Below are 26,893 nucleotides of genomic sequence, written 5' to 3' on the forward strand. Positions count from 1 at the left end.
CCAGGCCTTGCCATGCTGAAATCAGTGTGGCTGATGCACTGAGTGTGTAGCAGAGACATCCGTGTGAATGTGTCTGTGCACTATGGTCTTGCAGCAGAGGTGACAGCCTGTAAGGTAAGACAGAGGAAGTTTTTTTTTCTGATGTGTCAGTTTCAGTGAGCAAGCAGCAGTATGTGCTGTAGTATCAATAATGTCACATTTCCTTTGGAGGCCTACAAGCGTCTGCCAGGAAATGTCAGTTAGTCTCATTTTACAAATAACAACACCACATGGGATAAGGTAGAGGAAGTTCTAGTGTCTGGAAGAGGATAATGAAAGAATCCGTTGTCAGTAGTTTATGGCCTTCGACTGAGCCGCATAGGAACATGCATATTATCATGCATGACTGTGGTGGTGGGTAAAGGAAACCTACTGATTAAATGTCCTTAAAGTGACAGAGATTAAAAAGGGTTTGCCATGTAAATGCCCTTTACTGTGAGGAATGCTTGGACTGTAAGCTGTACTTTCAATCCAAATAGGAAACCAAGGAGATGCAGAAGACTTTTTATATCTTACGTGTGTCATATTTTACCTACTGTAGACTAAACTTTGTTTCACTCGAGCAGATGACATTACACTAGGGATGCAACTGTTTATTGTCCTTGCGTCATTGAGAAACAGAATGACTATGTTGAGTTGTAAAAAACGACCATTACAAGTTAAGGTCTTACAATGGCTTTTTTTTATGTTTGATCAGCAGAAAACCCCCCAAATATTAGATTTTCAGTTTTATAAAACAGGGAAAATACATTTGAGAAGCTGGAACTAGTGAATGACTTAATCATATTTACTCTTGATCGATTAATTGAGTTATCATTCCAGCGTGTTCCTTTGTACCTCTTGCTGTACAGTACAAGAGTCAACTGTGTCGTCTTTGTGCACAGCCTGTCCCTGTGAAAGGCAGCTGAACTTTAGCCATCTGGCTGCCAGATGTACCACTACTTCCCCCGGTCCCCTCCGTAGAGACTTGAGTCTCTCGCATGATTCTACTCTCTAACACCAGACAGGAGATAGGAACGAGAGAGCGAGGAGGACGCTGCCTTAAAGCTTGAACTCCAGAAGTTTTTTTTTGCCCAATGCCAAGCGACTAGGCACTTCGAGCTTTGGCAAGGGGTGTTTCCCACCAACTGGAGGGGGTGGGTGGGCGAAGAGATTCAAAAGAGGAAGATTTCTTTTTGGATGTGATGCCAAGTTCTCACACTCCTTTTGGACCATGGCGGACAACAAGCAGCACAGAAAGGGGTCTGGGAGTACAACAAATCGCTCCTCATCTCACGCGTAAGATGTCGGATTTTAGTGGATTGTTGCAGTGTTGGAGGGTTTTTGTTGTTTTTGTGGTAGTCAGAAAATCATGGCAACGGAGATGCTTTTTGTATGTGGTGAGGACTCTAAATAGATTTGGGCAGTGGGAGCACAGTATCCTTGAAAATCGAGCTTCCTTTTATGGAACTTGGGAAGAGGTTCTGCCTCTGTTCACTCTTCATCCCTACCTACCTAAAATCAAACAATTATTCAAGCTGTAAAAACATTTTAGACTTTATTTCTGTTGTTTTTTTGTTAAGCATACCACAAGACAAAGTAAAAAAACAAATCGGTGTGTTGCGATCTTACCTGTTGTTTGTGAGAAGAGAATCTCTCTACTGAATCAAAAGGTCTTTCTGTACAAGGATGACCTGCCCACTCAGCTCCAGACGCAACAAAGAGGAGAGTAGCGGTGACTCACCCGGCACTTCTCTCTCCACAGAGCCTCTGTGCAGAATGATAGTCCGCTCTTTTCGAAGCTGGAGATCACACAGAGGTGCTTTAAGCTCAGGCCGCAGCAGACAGCCCTGCCATACCCCTCATCTGTGTCACATCAAATAGATTTTGATGTTGGATTGATTCTGTACTCTTGCTCTACACAGTGCAGCACCGGTGTTACAGTATGTGTGCGTGTTTATCTGTGGTTCTGCATTGGGCGACATACTGCGATTCTCTGTGTCCGCTGTTTAAGGGTTTATATGTGTTTCTGTGTGTCTTTGTCTAGTCTTTCTGTGTTTGTGTACTCTGGGAGACGGCTAGTTCCTGACCATCTACATGTTACAAGTGATGCTTGAGGAGCGGTGTTGTTTCCGACACTGACTGCTTGTCGGAAGACTAGTTTGTTTATCTGCAGAGCTCCGTGCAGAGCTCACTGTTTATTCAGAGGGGAGGAGGTTTTGCTTGAAACCTGTGGCTGGCTTGTGTGGGGGGGGACTCAGTGCTCCATATCAAGTTGCATGATTAAAATATAAATACTGTCACACTCAGCTGTAATCCCCCGCCACCATGATTAAATCATAGAGATAGGACATTAATGGTGATTGTAATTTGAGTGCTGAGTAAAGCTAAAAGAGGGATTTCATAAGCTCTTGACAGATAACTCTTGCATGTTGTATCTCTCTCAAATGAGTCACTAACTGCTCTAGTTCACAGTTTTTATATTTATTACATTGACCTTTAATCACAGAGAGACAAAACAAGTTCAATATGTACTTTTTTCATGTAATAAATAAATAAAAGTAATAGCAGGCTTACATTACTTCAAGTGTAAATGACTGTAATATTTACAGTTTTTGGATTCAGCAGCTGCACAAAATAACAAATTGCAAATAACAAAAAATGATGAAATCATAATATAAAGTCCACATTTAAAGGAATAACTCTGCATAACTTAGAGAAGGTTAGTTTAGCTTAGCTTAACAATAAGCCTAGAAACGAGGCTTATTGTTAAGCTAGCTAAATAGCTAGCTATACTCTGTCCAAAGGTAACAAAGTCCACCTACCAGCACCTCTAAAGCTCACTAATTAACTTAATTTAATAATAAATAACATGTAATATCTTGTTTGTTTAATTTGTACAAAACTGAAGTGTAAAGACAGTGTTTCCAGTCTATAAGCTAAGCTAATCGGCTGCTGGCTGTAGCTTCAGATGTAGCATTCACGTATGAAAGTGGGATAGATCTTCTCATTTCTTTGCAAGAAAGCAAGTAAACATAATCTCAGAATGTTTAATTATTCCTTTAAAATGCTTCAAAATTTGTTAAAATGTGAACATTTTAAACATCTGTTATGTTACTTGATTATTCATTCATGTGTTATTTATAAAATATCAATCACTTCACAGTGTACGTGTGAAACTGTCCCCAAATATCCTGTATGTGTTAACACTGTGTGTAGGCTTTTTATTTAGCTGCGTGAGTGTGTTTGTTTCCTGTTTCTGAGTCCGCTGCGATGTCATTCACAGCTGCTTGTGGAGCATGGGTACAACTGCCAGTGCCGCGCCACAGCCTGTTTCCGTAGCATCGCCACTTGAAAGCGTCCATGGCAACGGGATGGCCGACAGCAGGCAGTCTCTTAGCATGAGCCCCTTTCAGACAGTCAACATCCACAACAACAAGGCCAAGTCCATTATCACCAACAAAGTCGCACCTGTCGTCATCACGTAAGTCCCTCCCCGAATCCGCGTTCTCACAATTGGGTGTTAATCCTCTTTGATCACTGTAGTGACATCCCCCGCCCTCCAGCCGAATTGTTTGCCCTCATTATCATCTCATTTGTCAATCCGGGCCTGGCAAATAGTAGCTGATAATTGAATTGACCTCTCTTTAACATCCAGACCTACTGTTTTGTTTTGTTTTGCAGGTATAATTGCAGACAGGAATTCCAGATTCACGATGAAATCCTTAAGACCAACTACAAAGTCGGCCGGATATCAGACACTATGCCTGAGCACTACCTGGTGCAGGTAAAGATGACATGCAGGACCACCCTCTCAGCTGCAAGAGGGCACTACACTGTTGCGGAAAGACGTGGAATCATCTCACCTGTCTTTATGTCTGCTCTTTTCACATTCACATGTCCAAATTGCAGAGTGGCGTAGGAACATTGTCATGCGCTGTTTTATGATCTGGGGCAGCTATTGAAACAGGAATGTTGTCACCCTTCTATCAGGGCTTTGATCTGCTCTGTCACCTCTGCTGTGACTGTTCAGGCATGCAGTGATTTGTTGGTGGTAACCCACAGCTTCTGTTTACATTTGTCAGCAGTTTCACCAAAGACTGTGTCCATTTGAAAAAGCTTTCTTTTAGTCTCTTTGTTGCTTATCAAAAACACTCTCAAGAGTGGATAAATCTGAAAACCTCAGCCTCATGTTGGAGTGTGGACATACACTATCAATAAGACTCAGGTCCGTGTTGTACATCAGAAATATTAAGAAGCCAACCTTAAGTCTCTAACTCTAACTCCTCTGTCTGTGATCCTTCATTTTGAATGCCAATATAGCTGATCACACAATACAAGTGTTTAGGGTTGCAACTAATGTTTATTTGATTAATCTGTCAATTAATTGATTAGTCATTTGGTCTATAAAATATCAGAAATTGGCAAAAAGTCAGTTTTACAAAGCTTAAGATACAAACTGAAATGTCTTGTTTTGTCCCAACAAGCAGGCAGTTAATTTTGTGTCATCTAATAAGCTCTAAAGGTGTTATCAGTGATGTGTATGTTTATATAGTCAGACAATTTTGAATAACAACGGAATGATTTGATTGATAATAAATGTGCAGCAGTGTTGGAATTATTGTTCACCTCCATGAACTTCAATCTCATCACTACTTTTTTGTATACTTGTTCAGTTTTCTGACAATGTAAGCAGTAACAAATGTCAATGATTTGACCGATTTCGACAGATTCGACTCTACTGAAGCACAATATAAGGAGGTGACAGAGCAGGGATTTAACCTGTTGAGACAACAGAGTAACCAGACTTCCTGTCGCATTCATGAACAAGTTTGTTATTTGGCAACAGAAAGAGGAGGAAAAGGAAAAGATGTAGAGATTATCCAATTGTTTTGGTGTTTCAGTGTGGGTGAAGAACTGAGAAGTAAATAAAAGAACAGAAACCTTAACTAAAAACAAATTTTCACATCTAAACGCCATTTTCAGATTTATCTGACCGCCTTAGTGTTGACAGGACCTATTTTCTCTACAGAATTCACAAATCCGTGAGGGGAAGCTGGGGAAATGTTTTAACATATGTCAGGGTCACGTTTTCAGATAAATTCATCTGCATTGCTTTCCAGGGGGAGTACTTCATGGTCCAGGACGTGTACGGCAAAGCAGACGTTCTTAATACCACAGGCAGCTACGGTGCGCCAAACTTCCGCCAAGTCAAGGGATCCTACCCACTGTATGGGATGGGTCAGCCAAGCCTGAACGGCTTCAAACAGGTCCTCCAGAGGCTCCAGGCACAAGGACACGAGGTCACCGTCATGCTCTATATACACATGTAGCATTTTGAATCAATACACACAAGCTCATATAAGTTGACTGTTAGATTTTATTTCCCTGTGTCGCTGCCTGTGTAGCTTTGCCCGGCCTCTTTCTAGCCATGTTGTCAGTAAATATTTGAGGAGTCAAGTGCTCAGTCGAGGCTGTGGCTGAATTGTAGAACTGAGCAAACAGAAAGTTGCGGTCGTGTGTACCAGTGGAAAATGAATCTCTCTGCTTACAGCAGCTAGAAACTGACCGTAATTGAAAAGAAATTGACAAAATTATACATCAGCCCTCTCTAAATTCCTTACTCATGCACTGTATGTTATATGACGACAGATTGTTTCCAGTTGCTCTTGGAAGTGGTGTAGTTGCTAAAGGCAGCCAGCAACCATTTACTTTAAAACCCTATTATTTGATTGCTATCTTGCTGTGTTTTTGTAGGAGGTTATATTCTTCTGTGTAAGAGAGGAGCCGGTGGTTTTCCTGCACAAGGATGACAACTTTGTGCCGTACACCCCCAGGAGGAAGGAAAACCTACATGAGAACCTTCACGGCCTGGAAAAAGAGGAGCTGGTGGAGAGCCTGGAGCTCACCATCAGGAAGGAGGTGATGAACATGCAGTTACTCAGCACCTACCATGTGTTTCAGCACATAACAGTGTTTAGAGGAATTAAACCCCCCGCCTCCGTCCTCCTTCCTTCACAGCTGCACGACTTCGCCAAGCTCAATGAAAACGTATTCTACGTCTACAACGACATTGAGTACTTCAAAGACGAGCCACAGAAGATCACTATCAAGTGTGAGGAGGACATCCACGTGACTGAAGAGGTCTATAAGAGGCCCATGTTCACCATGCCTGCCTACAGGTTGTTTACATTGTTCTTTTATTGACCCTAGCTCCTCCACTCTACCAGCGGTTAAGACAGCAACGACGTGTGTCCGCCTAGTCGCAGAATATGCAGGGCAGGTTATAAATAGTGACGCTTGTTTGTGCAAAGGCTGGATGCCCTGCTTTTTTCAGAATAAAGGGGGTGTAAAAGCTAAAGACTGCAGCATCCTGTTTGCAATCAGATCAGCAGAGTCAGCTTTATTGAGATGTCATGAGCTGCTGGCGACATTTCCAGGGCAAGATAATATATTATTCCCCTGATAATGTTTCATAATCCTTTTCTCTGACTGAAGATTTGTAGTCAGAAGAAAGCGGCAGGATGTTTTATTACTGATAGTTTGACATTCCAGGTGGTGTATTTTTAAGTGAGATCATTTTTGAGATCATAGATTATTAGTGATCAAGCAGCAGTGTCTCATAATTCTGATCTCTCCCATTGACCCTTGTCGGAGGAGGCGAAGTTTGTATCCGAGACTCATGAGATTAGTAAACACAACATGAGAGAGCTCAGCTGTCGAGTCTTACTTTATGTACAGTGTGATGTGACCTACTTAAAGACGATATTGACACAACACAGCCAGGGGTTCAGTTGTCGGTAACAATCTTGTTGTATTGCAGGTACTACAGATTACCACTGCCGATGGAGGGAGCGCCATTAGAAGAAGACTTTGACGCGTTTGTTAACATACTCAGGGTAAGCTCATGTAAAAACGCCAATCATGGTACAAGTCCACCCATCAAACTGTCCTTTTTTGGTATGCTTTTTTTTGTCAGTGAGAATATATTTACACAGTTGTCACATATACTGTGATTTTTGTTTTGGTGTGCTATTAAAGTAATTCATGGCTGGAATACTGAGGACATCTGGACTTTGTCACTGAGGTAGACAGAAGGTCAAAGTAGCTTTTTTTTTTTTTTTTTAATCCACATATAGCCTTTTGACTCTTTGTGCTATATATCACTAATAAGAGTGATAGTTATTAAAAATGGCGGAAAACCTGCACTCTGTACTTACTTTTTATCCGCTCTTTGGTCATCCGCTCTGTCTGGTTTCCGTCTTGCCCTTCACTCACACAGGATGTTCTTTTCTTCTTGTTTTTCCCTTTTTTGGACTGACTTGCAGCAGCCGGTCCAGTTCCCTGTGGTTGGAAAGTGGCTCCTTTTTTTTCAAACAGTGTGTGGATCAGAGCTTTACTGAGTCCTTCCATACTCTTTTCTTTTTGTCATCCTCACTTGAGCCATTGTCCTTCTATTGTCTTACTCGAGAGATGCTTCCTTCCTTCATATTTACCGGTGCAATTATGCCTTCATGGATGTTCCCTCACCTCCCATTCATGTGGTTAAAACAGGCTTTAATACCACAGTTTCCTCATCACAACGCAGATATTTCTAAAATGATACACATAGTGACTAAATGATGAAGTGGTGATTTGCAGGTAGAAAGATATTTAGGTCTCTTGGTTAAAACTGCTCAATTTGGCTTGACTTCAATCACCAAAACCATGCTCACTGGAGAACATTTCCATCTTTTGCACTGCTGTCATGATAAAAACATGTCATTACCACCTTAATTATATAACACCGTTCACCTCTGATACCTGCTTTACAGTCTCCTCTATATATGCTTGCTCTTCCAGGAGAGCCCTAGCTTGTCTCTGGGACACGATGCGTCGCGGCCGCTGCCCGCTCTGCTCTTCAGCTGCCAGGTGGGCGTTGGCCGAACCAACCTCGCCATGATCCTGGGCACACTGGTCATGAATCGCTTGAGGGGTGACTCACAACCGCCACCTCAGTAAGAACTCTGCACCGAACACATCTGGAAAACGGAGAGAGAAAAGCGTCACATGAAACTTCATTACACGTTTAATCACACAGTCTAAAGATGTAGCTTTGAAGTTTCTTTTCTCATTTAACCTTTTCCTTGCAGAGTTGAGGAGGCAGCAGCTTCAGAGCCCAAACCACTGTTCCGGGTCATCCAGTCTCTGATTAACAAGCTGCCTAATGGACAGCAGGTCATGGAAGAGGTAAAGTAGATAATTTACACCATTGCAACCTTCATTTATATTGTTTAAAACATCAGAATGGTTTTATATTTCATTCTAGGGGACCAAAAATGTAAATATAACAAGTTGATTATGTCTTTTCTTAATCTGACAGGTTGACCAGGCTATTACTCTGTGTTCAGAAATGCACAACATAAAAGAAGCAATATACGAGAACAAGAGTAAGCTGGAAGGGATTGGAGATGATTATCAAATTCAGGTTGGTGATATTTCTTATTTTTGCAGTGACGTAGCAACTTGTAATTTCTCTCCAGAAGCAGCACCTTGTGACGTAAATGACTGTTGATTTCCAGCGATGTCTGCTGCTGAAGTTATGTTCTGCTAAATAGAGCAACAGTGACACGGCAATCAAAGAATGATGATGAGTCATCAAAAGTCCTTATCAACTGCCTTAAAGAGCTCATGGAGAACTTGAGTAACTGAGAAGTTTAAAGAGCTGAATTTATGACGTAATCTCTGTCAGGAAATCAGTGGGATCTTAAATGCGTGTTTAGTTGAAGTGTGTCACTAAAGACGTAAAGAAACTCCAATTTGAACAGATATTGAAGCTTTTGTTTTTCTTTTAGGGAAGCAGTACCAAAGACTACTTTCTCAACAGAACGAAGCAGAGCTTGGAGCGCTACTTCTACTTGATTGTATTTAATGCATACCTTCATGAACAGGTACAAATTTTTTTTTTTGCTAAGTGAATATTCATCAGAAATATATTACAAAGCCATGAAAATAATCTGAGTTGTATCTCTGTGTTGCATCTTGCAGTATCCTCTCGCCTTTGTGTCCAACTTCAGCCAGTGGATGTGCTGCCACACGTGGCTGTACAGGTTACTGGCCTGCATGGACCTGTCGGAGCTGTCGGCCCCGTCCGAGCTGGTCACCAAAGGAGCCCGCGTCCTGGCAAGTTTTTCTTTCTCTCATGATGCCGTGGCCACTTGAATTTCAATTACATCTGTGTCTCATATTTAAAACCAAAACCACATTGGTGTTGATTAATTTCAGCATCATGCCGCATACAAATACATTCTCATACAAGCTCAGTGTTGCGTGCAAATCCCTCTGCCATTTTTTTTTATACAGATAAAGCTCGCCACATGATATGAATCTTTTCTCACACAGTCATCTGTATCCTCAAACGCACTATATATTATATGTTATGAGTAATATGTAACTGCATGTGTTTGCGCAGGTTGCTGATGAGTATTTGGCTCCTGACGTGCTCAGCACAGTGAAGGAGATGAAGGCAGTCAACTTCAGACGAGTGCCCAAGATGCCTGTTTATGGAATGGCTCAGCCAACATCAGAGGTGCCACACACTATCATCAAATGAATACAGAAGCATGTATTTACTCTGTCAGTGAGAGAATAATGAATCACATAAGTCTTAACCATAATTTTGGAGGACTGAGTTGAAATAAAACCTCTCTGGTGATTGTTTATGTTATGGACAACAGTTTCCATTTAGAGAGGAACCACTTGTACTTATGTGTCCTTAAGAAGTTGTTTGTAACCAAATGCACACAGAAGCAGGAACGTTTCAAATTTTCTTCTATATGTAGCAAATTCAGGACGTTTTCAATGTTATCTCAGAAAATTGTATGTAAATTTTATATATTCATCATCAATTTGCACTCACACAGTCCTGACTATTCATAAGAGTACAAATAGACTTAGGAATGACTCATAATGATTTCGCATAGACTTGCTCGCCCACCACAGGATGCTGGAGACAGACTTCCAGCTCTGTGCCGTCTAATTGTAAACTCGCTGTGTGCAGGCTACCGGAGCAGTGCTGGCCCATTTGACGGATGAAAAGAGGAAGCACAGCCACGTGTTGTGGGTCAACCTGCAGGAGGAGCTGGTATTAGAAGGGAATGGCCAGATTTTCATGCCAAGGGAGCCCTCGTGCTTGGATCAGCATGTTTCTATCCCATCATCAGACCCTCAGCAAATAGAGGTAAAGTTAAAGTTATTGATGTTTAGTCCTTATACATTTTAGAGCTGTTACAGTAAAACAAATGACCAAGAGTGACTAGTTTTCCAGTTACGAGCTTTAGAGTGCTCTAGCGTCAAGTGTTTTGAAGTGAAAGGGTGTTCATGTCCCCTCTGGCCTGCAGAAACTGGAGATGTCTCTGAAGGAGGAGATCTTGAAAACCCAGAAGTGGCTGGAGGTAACGCTGGAGCAGGAGAAACAGATGAAGATGTTTAAAAGCTGCCTGACGGTCCAGGAGATCTTCAACCAGCACAAAAGCTCCCACCAGGGCCTCGTCTACAAACGCATCCCTCTGCCGGACTGCAGCGCGCCCAGGGAGGAGGTAATGATTTGTATGTACAAGTACAGACAGGCAAGAAGTGCAGAGGTGTATTGCAGAAGGTTGAAAATGAGTGAGCATAGTGCTCCCTCTAGTGGTTAGGACCGTTACTGTCTTAGTGAGCATTTTTACCGTTGGGCACTCAACCACAACCACCAACATTGTACTTTATCATCTTCTTAATCTTTGTTGCGTAAGACACTATCTTTGCTGGTTCACCGATATATTTTTGTACATTTATTTCTGAATTTCTGTCAAAATTCATGTAAAAATATGAAACAATAGTTATTGATCTTTTTAAAGCAATTGAATTTAGCAATAAATTACCATTTTAATGTATTTCATTTACTATATATATATATATATGTTCATATGAAATTGTTGTCAATTAAGATTATGTGTAAAAGGGAAGAGATACTGTGGTAGAGATGTGTGTGTATGTATTTATACATGAACTTGGCATGTGTGTTTTTGTCCTCAGGACTTTGATAAGCTGTTGGAGGCCATGAAGAGTTCCTTGGCCGAGGACTCCCACTCAGCCTTCGTTTTCAACTGCTCCAACGGCAAAGGCAGGACCACGACGGGCATGGTTGTCTCAGTTCTTACTCTCTGGCACTTTAACGTAAGACACAGCCTGGAATGTCCTGTACTGTATGTTCATTAAGGCCTTAAATATCCGAACGCCATTTACTGAAAAATGGTCAAATGTGGCCACGATGTAACATAAAACCCGATGTTTTGTACCTGCAGGGTTTCCCAGAATTTGCTGATGATGAGATTGTGAGTGTTCCTGACGCCAAGTACACAAAAGGAGAATTTGAGGTGTGTATTCTTTAAAAGCAAATGTCTTTCTCCTACTCGTAAAGATTTAGTAACACTTAATATTTTCTTTTTTCAGATGAATCAACTGCAGGGTTATGTAGAGTATACATCATTTAAAGTAAAGCATTTAATTTAGTACAGATTAGAGGAAAAGAAAATATTCAGGGAACTTAACATAAGAACAGTCAACAACCATTTAGTCAGTATGTCAAAGGTTACCGATTAGAGTTCCTTGTCAGTTCCTTTCAATCTCACAGTCATTTCCTAGCACAGTTTTTAACATTTCATATCGGTGTTTGGACTGAGATATGATCTTTGGTCGCCTCTCTTCAGCGCATTAAAAAACAACAACGTGGGAGTGGAGATTGACGCGGATTCTAATCTTCATCATGATTAGTTTTACTTTTTATTTCGATGTGAGGAAAAACAAAACCTAAAGACGCATCAACTGACTCATCAAGTCTGCATCTTGTCACTGTAGTCAAAAGTAGTAAAAGAAGGTTTTCTCAAAAGTTGAATGCTCAGAAGTGGAGGCTAATAAACTAACAAAATATCATCACTTAAGTTAATTGAACAGTTGTATGAACAGCAACACATTTTAGTTTGAAAGTAAATTGATACTATTAAGTATCAAACTAATAAATATATATGTATAAATATATTTCTCAAAACTATAGAGCTTCTCACTTTGTAACATTCCACATTCTCTCTGTTTTGTTGTTTAAGTTGTAACGTCATGTCTGTATTTGTTTTTATTTGGTGTTGAGTTAGTATTGCTGTTGTTTTGTTGCATTGCATTCACCACAAGTTACTTCACAGTCAAAGAGCACAGCCAGCACCGTGACCTTCAAAACCTTTTCTCTATTGATTAAGCTTGAAATTCTGTAGGTGGCACTTAATCCTTTTATTTGTTCAACTATGATTGCTATTACTGCTGCTGTGAAAATGCTTTAACCTTTTGTACACACTTCTGAGTGCTTAAAACAGCAACTTTTAAAGATTCAATCCACTCAGTAAATGTGAGTCAGTGAAAGCAGGAGAGAGTGTCAAAATCTTGACATTGTACTTAAATTGAAATCGTATTTGCTTCTCACAATTTTTAGTATTGCAGCTACTATAAAGTTTATTTTTGACGTCCGCTACAACCAGATTTGTGCGACCTCTTTAATGAATCACATCACCAGTTCCTCCAAACAAACAATGAATGCTATAAAATTGTATATTAAAGGAGAACAGTACAGCCTTTTTTTTTAGTTTTCTGACCTCTAACTCTGCACCTGTGATTGAAAGCTTTAGCCAAACAAAGCCAAAAGCCAGAGCTTTTCTCCTCTGGTCTGAATAGTGGCTGTGAATTGGAGCCGCTGGGTGTTTTCTTGATTCAGAGTTGTGACAATGAATCGTTGGTTGGAACCTGCTGGCCGTGTCCTCTGCACTGTAAACATGGCCACACAGAAAGAGGCCGCGCTCTGCAGGCACACAATGCCGCATGCCAATCACAACAGCGCGGCCAGAGGAGTTTCTGGGATACACAGAGCGGTCACCACGGTAACCTCGTCTGCCTCCAATTCAGCCTCTGAAGGATGTGTGATGTTGCCATCCCCATTGCTTTGTCTGCCAAAAAAAAAAAAAAGGTGTTGCTATGGCTGTGAGGTCCAAAGCATTACATGACAGAGGAACTGGTATGGTGTTAAATAATCCTCTCCTGGTGTGATATAGAAACTAGGTAGTGTGAGGTAATCCTCTGATAATCAATGCTCAGGTGTACACAGCATCTTAAGAAAATATAATGCCCTCAGTAGACCTGTGAAGATTTTCTTAAAAAAGGAGCTTAACGACTTGAGCTTAACTCAAAAACATCTGTAAATAAACAGTTTTTTATCCTCATGTATATCAGAATATATTTTCCATTAGTTAAATGTTTTAAGATGCTCAATCTGTAATTTTTGACCACATCTTAAGTTGCATACAGATACATAATAAGTGAGTTATAGATGTGAAAAATGTCTTAACTATGAATAATGATAATTCATAATACAGGCCTGTTTTACTCATTTTATAAAAAAAGCCATTTAAACCAGAGAACATGAATGACTTGGATAACAATGCAAATAAGCAACTTCATATGTAAATATAATTAGGGGGTACTTACCAACTAAACCAACTTTTTTCCTTTTTTTCTTATAATTTGTACCAAATTGCACCACCCTTTATGTAAAAATTACCATTCAATGCTTGTAAATTACATAGCACATTTCCAGGTAATTTGCATAATATTAAGGCTGCTGAAAAATAAAGCATCACTGAGACTTTCAGTCGAATGCACTATAGGTAAGAGATAATAACACATTAAGAGAAATCCTAAAGAGAAACATGTAATCATTTTATGCAACCTGGCACAGATTTGACAGTGGTCAGGCTGCATGCTGATGCTGCTGGTCTCACACACAGACTGAATGAGAAAATAGGGTTTTTGCCTGCAGGCCTGTTCTGTTCTCTGATCCCGCTCTTTGCCTTTCCCGCTCTCTGCCTCCTGTTTCTTGTTATTATTATCGGTGATTTCATTAGTATCTGAAATGAGGGAAGTCAACCAGCTGTAGTGGGGCCACCAACGAGGTTAGTAAACCAAGTTGCAGCTGACTTCTATACAGAGCTGTGGTTTTACATCATACAGACGTGCTGATGGAAACATTCCTCTTCAAGCTAGGTCAACGACGCTGTAAATGAACATGCTGACACACACTTGCACCAATATTTCAAATAGGTCAGGAGTGACAGGCAGTGCTCTTCTTATCAGTTTGTCTGCCTCAGCTGACAAGAACCGTTATCAACAAGCCTCCCACGGTGGACTGGTTGTTTTGTTTTTTTTAATCAGTTTTCATATTACTTGTATGAAGGAGGATTAAAGGGACAACAAATATTATAAAAGATGAGTTTGAAAGCTCATTTTGTCAACTATTTAAAAAGAAGTTTAAAAGTTTAAAACAGAGAAATTGTAGCTTCAGTACATCTCCATCCACTTGTTTTACTGAGCAAAAAAAGTATGTTTATATGCCAGAAATGTGAAAAAAGACAGTTTTTACACATTTTTTGAGCAAATGATGATGTTGTGGGGCCTGCTCCTGCAGAATCTGCATCTTCCTGCCGCTCACTGTTACAGGTCTCCATTCCACCCACGCTCCATACACAGGAGATGCTCTCAGTCGATAAAATAACGTAAAGTCATTGAGGCAGGTGTAACAAAGATTGTGGTGTTTTGGCAGTTTTGTAACAGCTTTTGAAACATTCTTGAAACTTTTAGATGGAAACATTACAAGCGTGTGTTGTCTCTGGTGTTCAGGTCGTGATGCAGCTGGTGCGTCTGCTCCCCGACGGCCACCGGATGAAGAGGGAGGTGGACATGGCCCTGGACTCCGTCAGTGAGACCATGACCCCCATGCATTATCATCTGAGAGAGATCATCATCTGCACGTACAGACAGGTACACACCTTGCTGGTGTATTCGTTAACCAACCCCTAAGATACAGGACATCCAATTTATTTGAAATAAAACTGGTGGACGTTCTCATTCTGAGAGCAAACAACAAAGGAAGGATGTAAATAGCTACAAAAACAAAATGAAACTGCAGACACACTTCTGTGTTCTTGTAAATTGTATCTTTGTGAGGACAAATTTTAGTGTCATACCTTGAAAGTGGGGATGTTTTGTCCAGTCCTCACTTCATCAGTGGGCTGTTTTGATGCTTTGTTTTTAGGATAAAGGTTATAATCAGGTTAAAGTTGGGGTTAGGGATGTAGTTGTGGTGTTTAAAGATTAGAATTAAGTCAAGGGGAATGCATTGTGTCATCGAGGGTCCTCACAAGAATAACAAGAAGAACATAAATGTTCTCATTAGATGCAAAGTCAGTCCAGATGAGTATTCTTAACTTGTGTTGATTATATATTGCAAATTAAGGACAGACAACTGTGTGTTCAAAAGCAAAAAATCATCACACATTCCTCTGAACTTCCTGGATGCTGCCTGAATTGCTACGTTTCGGAAAAATAACAAATACTGATTACTTATGAATCTGTCTCTCTCATGCTGAGAGACAATCAACATGTTGTTATGTATTTTGGTGCACTTCCACATGAGCCCCATAGATGGCGTCAAGAACTTGTTTTAAGGGTTTTTTTTTAAAGCCACAGCTTAGATCCCAGAGACAAGAGTGAGAGGGATCCACTGCTCTGTAAGCACAAACTGCACAGCGTGGAAACATTACTGTGGTGCAATAAGTTATCTCTAAAACTCAATGGAATTCATTTGGGTTTAAATGGAAAAAAGAGTGAGAGGGAATAAGGGTAGGAAAAGAAATGATTACTTGTGGGATTTTGAGGCTTGAACTCTCTATGCTGTTTGTCCAAGTTGTATTAAATACCATATCACATTAGTGTCGGTTGTTTTGTTTGCTACATGCATGGAGTGCACCAGATTTCAGAATCACCAACATCTCATGTCAAGTCCACTGAATGATGATTTTATTATTCATTTACCAAACACAGTCTAACCACAAGGATGAAATGCAGATAAGAAGAAGCAGATGAGGTAGCAAAATATTTTGAATCTTAAAATTTTGAAAGAAAAGCATGGACACAGACTCCAAGCTCTGCAAGATGTTCTTCATTTGTTGGACATTTTGTGCAATAAACAAGGCTGAAATTGGACAAAAGTAGTCTGTAGTGGGGTTTTTGAGACCTGTCTGGACAGGGTCTCTTAATGCTGTGTCCTCTGCAGGACCAAGGCTCTGTTTTAGCCATTTGTAATGCAGACTGTAATCATTGCGCCTCTGTGCACCGTCAGCCGTTCTCAGAAAGCTGGAGGCACCCGGTCCTGTCTCCAACGTATCAATGGGCCTCATTGTCCTATGAACTCTGTCTTTCGCCTATATTCTCTCTCCGTCTGTCACTCTCTGATGCCAGGCTCCAGGAAAAGGCTCGCTATCAGCTGTCAGGGATATTTGTATTTTAAATATTGTGAGGTAAACTTGCACTGACCTCACCTTTTCCCCAGAGTTTAAAGAATAATTCCAGTTTGGTTCAACTTGGCACTTAGTTTTAGCCGTCATTCCTATTGCTGTAATTAATTTTGTACTCACCAGGTTGATTGATGATATCTCAGAATCCAGCTATATCTCTAAAAAGACGCCAGATAGGGCATGAAACATGAGCAGTCAGGGAATCATATATGTTTTGATCAAACGGCCTGATTAGCCAATTCTAAGCCGGATTTATGGTCAGCGCAAGGGGTTAACGTGTCTCCCGCTGTAGATACTCATGGTGTGTGTTTTGATTTATAGTTCAACGCCAGATCTCTCCCGCTGATATGACCACCATAGCATTAGTTGTGCTATCGTGCTTTTAGTAATATTCCCCACATTAACCGCTGACGTTCTTTCATTCACTCTGTGATACGGGCGATGGTGGGCCTTGTTATATGAGTGAATATGTTACTATTCTGTGTTTATGTTGTTTCATTCACTGTGATAGGGGGTTGAAGGTTTGCATAGGAGATGGCTTTCCTAGATGTTTGTTACTGAAAAGGAGAAGATAAGTGAGCTTATCATTTTTCAACTTCATGTTTACTTCACTCACAACCATTTCCACTGAAATCACAGGCATCGGAGAGTTGTTGGAGAAAACACAAGCATCCAGTCACTGGTCTTACAGGTCCACTCAGTACCCCTGTTTGAGGAAGTGCAAGTCAGCTATGGCATAGCATCAGCTGTTATGTACATAGACTTTTAAGCTATGCTGTAACCCCTTAACACGCGAGGGTGGACCCAAAAATTCCCAGAAAAACTGTCACTATAAATCCAGCTTTAAAAAGCAGTACTATAACGTTATTACCCAAACTTTCAGATAGGGACTGACAGACCAGCTCCCTGGTTGGTTTGTGACATACTGTACTTGATCTGCACACCTCTCCTTATTTGCCTCATCAGACTTATTCTTATGGGAGTCACTGTGTTTCCAGATCTGAGCACTTACTTTGGTGAGTAAAATGTCACCGTAACTGATAGAAATAATAGCCAAAACTATAAAAATCAGACCCAAGTTGAAATTAAGCAGCTTTGTCCTTTAACCTTGCCCTTGCGGACCTCAGGTTGGCACTGTGTTCCCCTTTCAGCCTTTCCCCTCTTGCCTGAACCAGCAGGCCAGGTGATAAACAGTGCCAGATGTTGCTAGAACCCGGCAGGCAGCAGCAGACGAGAGAGAGAGAGAGGGGAGAAAAGGGGGTAAGAAGAGGGAAAAAATTTCACCCCCACTCTCTGTCTCTTTCTCTCTCTCTCTCTCCCACTCTCTCTTCTCTCTTGTAGCCCTCCCCCTCCTCACCCCTCCAATGCACCCTCCTCCACTTTGACAGTGGTTGGAAAATGTGTCTTTGATAGAGAAAAAAATATATTTACACTGGGACCCGAACCGTCCGCCAGCTCCCAGAGGGGCCAGGGAAAAGGGGGAAGGGAGGGGAGCAGGGCGAGTGAGGTTTTTTGGAGGGGGGGGGGGGGGGTCTTCTTGAAGGGCCTGTAAATCCCTGCTGCCGACCAGGCGTGACCCCACGTTGCAGATGCATCCTCCAACGTCGGGGCCAATGCAGAAGAGAGGCTGCTTCCTCTCCTCTTCTACCTCCTCCTCCTCCCTTCTCCTCCTCTGTCTCCTGCACAGGGATCAGCTGCAGGGGCCTTTCTTTCCATTGTCAAGCCAGTTTGAGGTAGAAAATCGCCTCGAGTGATCTATGCTCACTACAGTTTACTTCCTCCGTCTCCTGCACAGGAATCAGCTGCAGGGGCCTTTCTTTCCATTGTCGAGCCAGCTTGACGTAGAAAATCGCCTTGAGTGATCTGTGCCTACTACAGTTTACTTTGATATTGTCCTCTTTCAGCGTGGAGCTTTGTTGTGTTAACAGGTGTGTTATATTTAGTATGACACTCAGGCTGGATTTATTGGATGATTATCAGAGATGATTTGCAGATGGGCAGAGAATCTGATAATGCAAAATGTCAAAACATATTCTGCCCACATAAACCAACATCTTCACAATCTTCAAATTTCCATCTGTCTTCCCACGGTTGCAGCCTTCTCTTATCTTTCTTTTTCTTATCATCAACTCACATCATCCTAATTTCATAGCAGTATATGCCATTTCCACGAACAATCATATTTCTCTGTTTGTCCAGTATGTTGAGTTTTGTTTAGCATTTTAGACCATCAGGCATGGGGATGCATGCATTGCCTTGTCTAAGCAGCTTACAGAGATTTCTCACTGCATGTACAGAAAATGTGATCACTGAAGATCGCTGTCTTCTACCCAGTCTTTCAAGAGGCTATTAAAGCAAAGCGAGCAGAGTTGCAGAAATGGAGATTGTCAAATCTCCTAAACCCAACTCCTAATCCTTTTTGTTGGGCGAGACTTGCAGCACTTTTTTCCCCCTATCACCTTTTTTTTTTCCCCCCAAAAATGGAATGCTTTTTCACCCAGGTGGTGAGAAAACTGAAACGCATGGATTGAGAGTGAATGAGCGCAAATCATGCTGTGTGTGTCCAAAGAAAGGCCCTCATGGTTTGGACGGGGCAGTGGAAAAATATTTTCAGAAAGGGGAGAATGCTGCGAGCGGGTTTTTTTTTCTGAGGAAAGGTAGTGGACGTCTTTAGGAAAGAAGAAGTTAGAGGAACTGGGGCCAAATGCTCAGAAGTTTGCAGAGGTTGAGGGGACCGCTGCAGCACTGACAGCCAGATTTTTTTTTTTTTGCTTTGAGAATGCACACACAGCAAGGAGTAGACCAGTGTGAGCTCCAGTTCAATTTGCCTGAATTGAAAAATTTGATCATTAATGGCATAAGATGAAATAGTACATTTTCTTGAGAGTATTGTTAAAAGATTATATGTTCTGGATTTATGGTCATCAATATTTCTCTTATAATTATTTTATCAATTTTGGATTCAGTAATTTTGAAGAACAGTTTATGACAAGTAATTTGTTGGTCACATGATAAATCAAGGAGCCTCAGATACCACCCTGTTGAAGGCGAGATAGCCAAAAAATGTTCAGTGACTAAAGCATGGTGCACTGGAGAAGATTTGTGTGATGGGAAAGAAGAACGAGGGATTAGAAAGAAAGAATGGAAAGAGGGAGAAAAGTAGGTGAGGTGAGAAAGTAAGAGGCAGTCACACTGTAACCTTGTGTCTAGACAGCAAGTGTTTCAGACACGTTTTTCACGCGCACGTCACACATAACAGATACGCTCCCATTTTAATCTATGCAGCTGTCTGCACCGGCTCCGTGCAGGCTCGCCTCTCAGCCATTTACGCTTCAAGTCTATTTTCCTCCGTTTTACGTGTGTCACCGCGGTCGTGTGCATTGGGCTCTGAGTGATTCCAACACACGGGTGACCTATGCTCAACACCGTACCTGAGCGCCTCCAGTGTAGACACACAGACGGAGCATTCGCTGCTGCTGCTGCTCTGCTGACGTGCTGCTCACGCTACGTTTGCTGTTTAGACGCGGGGGTTAGGTTAACGATCCACTCTGTCCACTTTTGAAACTAGTATTTTGCAGCTTTGCACTTTAACCTCAGCTATCTCTAATACTCCTTCAGCTCAAGAGTCTTTGTGTTAACAGTTTTCGTCTCAATTAGGATGACCACTTGACATAAGTGGGCCAATTACAAGGTGGAGTTGGTGAAGGCCAAAGGAAATATTGGCAGGAAAATGAGCCCACCTGAACCAGAGACAAGTTCTTCTTCTCGCCTGAGGTGTGCATTGACTCACAGCTCCTGAAAAGAGGCTCTTATTTAGATCCATCGCTGGGTGGGAGAGGGAAAAGTGGTAGAGCCAGACGTTGTTGTTGTTGTTTTTATTCATAATTTCCAGCCTCTCACATGCCAATAGCAGTATTTGCTGCAGCTGTCTACAAAATGACTTATTTTGACTGAATTCCATTTGAACAGGTGCAACCAGCTGAGGTATTTGGACATGGATAACACCTTCTCCAACCTTGTGATGAGGTTTTATACATATACATAGAGGTAAATAAAGTGTCTCCTGGGACTTTCCAGAGAGGTTTGGTGAGCTATGGGGGGGTTATACACAGCTGCTACTAGTCAGTTGCTATTCAGGAGCTATTAAGGGAGTTTCCACAGCTGTAAATGACTTCAAATGATACTCTAATACATCTAGTTAGTGTTTATAGTGCTCACTGATGTCTAACATGATACGATCCATTAGAGGGCTGCTGCATTGTAACATTGATGCTGTTGATTTATTTCTACGGTTGAGGAGTTATGTGTCTTCATTAGTAACTCTTAAGATAAAATAAAAGAGGTGTACTTGTTTCCTGCACTTGTATCTTTAAGCATTGGGGAAAAAAAACTACATGCGACGTTGACAGCTCGGAGTTGACTGATTGCATATTTAAATGATCGGGTTCCATGTTTCCTACCCTCTGTCAGTGGGCCAATCACATGCCCTTTAAATTATAATTTAGGCTATAAGGGCTGTGTATGCAGGTTTTTGTTCCAGCCTTATGTAGCGCCAGGTCATTTCACGGATTAGTTCCTCTTCTTTGGCTGAAAACGTGGTGATCAGTGAAATCACCTGGTGGTCTATGTCGTTGGAACAAACACAGGCAAATAAACTCGGTTTTCATGGCAAACGATTCAAAACTCTGGATTATAATAATTTTCTGACTGCTTATTATTCTAACTTCTGCTACCACCGTGGCCATGTTCAAAGTTTAATTGCTAAGTCATTTTATACTGTGTAGCTCCACTTCAACATTTTGCTGCACTGTGATTCACTGTGATTCGATGTCAGCAGGATCTCCAGCAGCTGAACTGAAGTGATTTAAAATGTTATTTTTAACATAATAACGCTCTACAGTCAGAACTGCGATCATCTGGTTTCTGATTTTCCCTTTTGGTGATTTAGTTATACCCTTAAACCTGTATACATCATATGTCTTACATAAAATATGAAGTATATGTTCTTGAGGTTAACAATAAGTAAAACATTACCCTCATTGATATAAATGGTGTGGAAAAAAAACTTGACATTAAAAGCTTCATGAAAGTAGGATTTATTGTAGGACTGCTGTGTTAAACTGTGTTAGTTTGGTATTAAATATATACGTGAAAGGATCCATAGGCATAATATATACAAACATGGAAATATTCCTGTGCAAATTATATAACCGACATGTGCTGTACGCTTTGTATGGTAAGATATTTTATTTTTCTCACCAGCCACCTGTTTACTTCAGCTGCCATTTCACACTGCAGGTAGTGTTGTAGGAGCTGTGTGAGTTCTGAAGCAGCTGCCCTTAGTTTTACATGAACCAGCATTGTTTCTGTGTTTTTGTTAGTCCAACTAACACAAACAGTGAGCTGAAAGCAGTTGAGGGCTGCAGGGGAGTCATTTAATTAAGTTATTAATTATCAAAAGTATCGTCTACTACAGCTTCAAGGAGCATGAGCTAATTAGCAACCTTTTTAGCATACTTTATAAACATGTTTAGATCAGCCTCTCAATAGCAAGACCATTGCTAAAGTTATATAGTCTACTTAAGAAATAACACAAACTGAAAGAGGAAATCACAAAAGTCTGCAAGAAACATATAGCACAGATCAAAAATCTCTTAGGTTTTCTTAATTGGCATATTACGGCATTGCATCATTACGTTGTTCTTTCATTAGACCTATAACACACTAATCTGTGTTTTAATTTGCTTTTATGATCCTGCAGCTACTGCCAAGGCCTCTGCAGTTATTATAATTTCGTGTGTTCACTCTCCCTGCGAGAGATCAAGCTCTCTTGCTCTCATGCTCTGACTCCCTCTCTACATGCTGACCACTTTAGAAATCGTCATGTTTGCCTTGTAGTCTATCTCCTTTTACCCTGAATAACTGAACTGCCCTGGCCTGCCCTTTGCCCTGACCTTCCTCATGTCCCCCACCCCCTTTTTCAACCACTGGCCCCAGGACAGCGTTTCAGACCTTGCCGGGCACTCAGAAGGGTTGCTATTTCCTGCCCCCGCACACTAAACCTGTCATTGCCCCAGGCCCACAGACCAGGAATAACTACCTCCAAAACCATGCATGAGTGTTTAAGCATGCCCCCAGTAGCTGTGGTCATGGTATCTGACAGATCCTGCTAAGCCCCAAATCATTTCACCAGGAAAGGGTCTACCTTTTTTGTCTAAGCTTTCACACCAGCTAACTACTGGCACTGAACAAATACCTACAGGAATACAACCCCAATGGTGAAGTGACTTAAATGCCAACCATGTGGGATATGCAGTAAGTCGTGACTGGGTTGAGTTGCTCCAGGAATTGCACTTTCACAATGCCCCAATGGGGAAGCTATGTTTCATACGTGAGGACAGTTGAGCAACAGATGAATCCTGTGTTAACGACGCTATAACTACTCCCATAGTGCCAACAACTCACACAGTCAGCAAAGAACATTCAAACTTGCCTTGTCAAATGGCTTTTTCGTTCCCACAGAGACTGCTCACAGTAGGGGGCAATGTGTGTTCTTTCTGCATTCTTTTATTCTTGGACGTAATCATTATAATGACAGATTTGACACATATGGGCACTTAAATGCATAAGCAATTAGTGAATATATAATAGGTGCATGAACACAATCTATGGGTTGACAGCAGCAGCTGCTCAAATTAAACAAAATAGAAGAAAAGTCTATAGCTGGGCCACCAGCCTAATGAGGAAATAATGATCGTTACACAGAAGACAAAAATCTTTATATTTTTTGCCTCATTAGTCATATGGGTCTTAAAGAAGCAAAGTTTTGTCTGGGGGTGGCGCCAGAATAGCCTGGGTCCAGACCTCTGAATTGCTGCCCACATCTCCTTTTTCAACGATTCAAATAGGTCCGGTATTGGGCTTGTTGATGGCTGCCTCTCTGGTTGGAAAAACAACCTAGCCGATGACAACTTTGATGGCGGAATTAATATTCTGTGCCACGGCCTGGAAAATGCAGACAGAAAATTTGCCATCATCAACCTGGCTGTATAGGTTGTTGTAAATCATTTACAGTAATAATTCTTAAATTGGCACATTGGCATATATATTGGCACATATCATTTTTGTGAAAAACATTAAATTCAATGTTTCTAGCAAACACTACTGCAGCTTCCTAGTCAACGAAAGAATGACGTTGACAGTGCAGATATATCAGTCACCACTGGGGAAAAATGTAATCTTTTTTTCTCAAACAGAAAATGGCGAACATAAACACAATGTCAGATTGAATAATTAAAGGTAAAGTCAATATTCTAATCTAAGACACTTTTTGTCAAATTCAGCGAATATATCCGCTAGCTGTCTGTTCTGCGTATGCGCTGAAAAAAACTCGGGTGGTCATACACAGCACTGTGCTCTGTAAACACAATGTTACTCTGGCCAATCAGCAGCAGGGGGCATTCGTGCTCATGCACAGGACAGGGGGAAGTCAACAGAGCAGCTGTCTGTGTGAAGACATGACAGTCTCCCGTGTCCAGCACCCGTTTAATGGTGGGAGAGGGCTGGCGAACTGGAGAGAGAGGCCGTGGCCAATTCTCATAGGAAGTGTTTTCTCACGGAACAGATACACTTCCATTTTATTGAAGGTATCAATTCACACATTTGTATCAGTAAATACAAACACTGTTTTGTCATTTCTTCCCATGGAGCTGACATGCAAGCTCTAAAAACTTAACTGGACACTACCTGCTCAGTGCCAAGCTACAACTTTAGGTGAGAGAATTTGTCAGTGTTGTGTTCACAGCTTGTTCCCACTGCCCCAAACTGTCAAGAAAAATAAGTTACTGCAGGTTTTAATATAAACAAGATTGGTGTTTTGCATACTAGCTAACATTGCATATTTGGTAGCTTAGCCTTGCTAACACTACTTTGTGCTCTATTAGCTTATCTTTGTCCACCAGTATCTCTTTTTTTCCCTCTTAGCTGACCTTAACAAACTAGCAAGTGAAGAATTGCATTAATCATACCATCTTTACTGTTGTAAGCTACCCCCAAAATATTTATCTTCTGTACAGTGACAATTTTAGCATGTAAAGCTTAGCCTGTTGATCTAAGTGCTAACTTTGAGGTTTGAGCTTTGATGTTAGCTGGTTAATACGCTGTATGGTTATGGTGTTAAGATGCATGTTTGTTTGTTTTTAGCTTGTAATAATTACAACGATTGCGAGTTAATGATTATGTAACATTAGCAAATTTTCCCCTCTTGTCGCTGTATGTTTTTGAAGTACATTCATAAAGCTCCCCGGGATACACCCAAATTTTTCACTCAAGTTGAAACATTTTCAATTTAAGCAGACTTATATTCACGTCAAATTGTGCTGCCCTGGGCGAATTTGCGTATAGTTCACTTTGTATGTAATCATGCCACATCTAAAATTTGCATTGCATTCTGTCTGAAAATGGAAATTTTGACCTGTTGGTGGCGCTAGGTGGAATCACCAAATTCTTTAGGACTTTTTCACTGGGACCCATGAATATCTGTACAAAATTTAATGGCAGCCCATCCATAGTTAGTTAAAAATGTCCCTCAGGTCTAAAGTGTTCATCCACGCTGTACTGTACTGTGGCTGACAAACAACATGTTCTTCACAGCAGCTTTGTGGCTTCCTCACAAGAAAAAAATCAACCATCAATACATTTGCTTTCTATTAACCACCAGCATCAATACAAAATGTCACTTGTGGCCAAGAATAAAAATTTGATTAGAAGAACTCAGTGGGTTTTAAATGTCTGATTAGTTGTAGCTCGCAGACATACCAGTTTAATGCCCAAATTTGGGTTTGCATGCACAAGATATTTTGAAAGCTCAATAAATGATTGATTCACAGTGGGAGTCTCCATGTGCTCTGTTTCCAGGCATGTGCACGTACAGAATGTACCATAATGCGTGTGGTTAATGTGGGCAGATATTCCAGTCTCTGTGTAGGCTAAGTTGATGAGCCCTGTCTCCTCCTGCGGCTTTTGTAATCTCAGCTCAACAGACATTATGTATTTTTGCTTGTATTCATTGCACAATACATTCCTTCATTAGTTCTCCATGTTTTGTTAATCCTATCCTTAGATCCTATTTGTTTTATTGTTGATTAGAGCTGAGAGATATTCAGTTTAAATGCTAAAGAAAGGCTAAATCTATATTCTGATAGAGACCATAATCCACAAGACTTTACTTGTGATGTCATGACAAAGTATCTGAAATGTTTTAACCACAAATTACATTTTCACATTCATTTTTAAGCCGTTGGATGCAAGATGGACAGATTGGTTGATGGCAAATCTGCATATATACAGTATGTGGATTGACACAGCTTGCCCCTAAAATCCACCTCAACCTCAACTTCATGATTTAATCAGTGTAGTGTGGCTGAGCAACTGGAAAAAGACAGACAGAGGATTGGAATCTGTAGAAACCATTAACATAAAGGCATCTCCGTCCCCTCCTCTCACTGGCTGCTACATGGCTTCTCTGTTCCTTTTTAAAAGGAGAGTTTTGGGCACCATCTTGATCCATAAAGATCAGTTCTGCAGCTTGAAGCCAGATGATGTATAACTTTGATTGCTTAGCTACTGGCCAACCTGGCAGGCGGCAGACAGACTGGGTGGGTGGATGGTCGGGTTTTCAGAAAAATGGGAGTGCATGTGAAAAAAAAACATACAGATGCTGGGTGGGTGCATGCAACCTGGAGAAATATTTAAGTATGTATGATGTAAGAAGTATGTTGAAAGTATACTTCTCTCAGTTTTACGCATTGCAGCATCTGGGGGATCAGCAGACTAGGAAAAAGGTTTTAATAGTACTAGTATTATTCATAATAATAATATGTTGCCCCTCTCTAATCAAAGTTGGAAAGCTACAAAGACTTCAACAGAAGCTAATTTGAAATACGCAGTTTTATAGAAGTATACTGACCAAAAAGGAAGAGTGATGTTAGGAGTAATCACTTGTAAAAAGAAGATGGGAGTTTTAGCCAAGAGAGCAGAAACCTCAATGATGCAAGTCTATAATTGACACAGGGACATAACAGCCCTGTTATTTATAAGATGATGGTAAACAATGTTTTGCCTCAGTATGTTTCTTGGTAACACAACACAAATAATGGCCAGTAGAAAAAATGAATTAACTGCTTTAGAAACAATTTGAAGTAACATTAGAAGCATGAGCATTTTTTTAAAAGATAATTCTTCTGTTTGACGGCTGTGTGTAGGCGCTAAGGTGTGTTTTGATCTGTCTGAAGACTATTGGATTTTTATGTAAATAGTAATGTGGTAATGAATGTTATTACCCAGATTGAAGTGAGGTCATAGGTTCACATTATTATGTGGCAGCCACCAGAATGTGTGCAACAATCATTCTTTTCATATTCAGAACGGGAATGGAAAAATATTTAAATGACATGTCAGGCTATGTT

The 26,893-nt window shown here is 40.9% G+C and overlaps 1 protein-coding gene across 4 annotated transcripts in view; it reads left to right on the forward strand.

Annotated features, from left to right (window-relative positions):
• Window positions 1-26,893, forward strand: part of pald1a (phosphatase domain containing paladin 1a) — a 64,800-nt gene that overhangs the window by 16,229 nt on the left and 21,678 nt on the right. For 3 of the 4 annotated variants that reach the window (XM_042396598.1, XM_042396601.1, XM_042396602.1), the window contains exons 2-18: window positions 3,305-3,502; window positions 3,703-3,805; window positions 5,142-5,321; window positions 5,776-5,940; window positions 6,040-6,200; window positions 6,842-6,917; window positions 7,861-8,015; window positions 8,151-8,247; window positions 8,381-8,485; window positions 8,853-8,948; window positions 9,046-9,180; window positions 9,470-9,586; window positions 10,058-10,237; window positions 10,398-10,595; window positions 11,074-11,214; window positions 11,343-11,414; window positions 14,752-14,892. In XM_042396598.1, the coding sequence (XP_042252532.1) occupies window positions 3,305-3,502; window positions 3,703-3,805; window positions 5,142-5,321; window positions 5,776-5,940; window positions 6,040-6,200; window positions 6,842-6,917; window positions 7,861-8,015; window positions 8,151-8,247; window positions 8,381-8,485; window positions 8,853-8,948; window positions 9,046-9,180; window positions 9,470-9,586; window positions 10,058-10,237; window positions 10,398-10,595; window positions 11,074-11,214; window positions 11,343-11,414; window positions 14,752-14,892 (2,320 nt within the window). Of the gene's footprint in view, window positions 1-1,093; window positions 1,318-3,304; window positions 3,503-3,702; window positions 3,806-5,141; window positions 5,322-5,775; window positions 5,941-6,039; window positions 6,201-6,841; window positions 6,918-7,860; window positions 8,016-8,150; window positions 8,248-8,380; window positions 8,486-8,852; window positions 8,949-9,045; window positions 9,181-9,469; window positions 9,587-10,057; window positions 10,238-10,397; window positions 10,596-11,073; window positions 11,215-11,342; window positions 11,415-14,751; window positions 14,893-26,893 lie in introns of those variants that run through there. The other variant, XM_042396600.1, reaches the window with a different exon arrangement.

The sequence above is a fragment of the Thunnus maccoyii genome, chromosome 20 (assembly GCF_910596095.1).
Source record: "Thunnus maccoyii chromosome 20, fThuMac1.1, whole genome shotgun sequence".
Classification (NCBI taxonomy): domain Eukaryota; kingdom Metazoa; phylum Chordata; class Actinopteri; order Scombriformes; family Scombridae; genus Thunnus; species Thunnus maccoyii.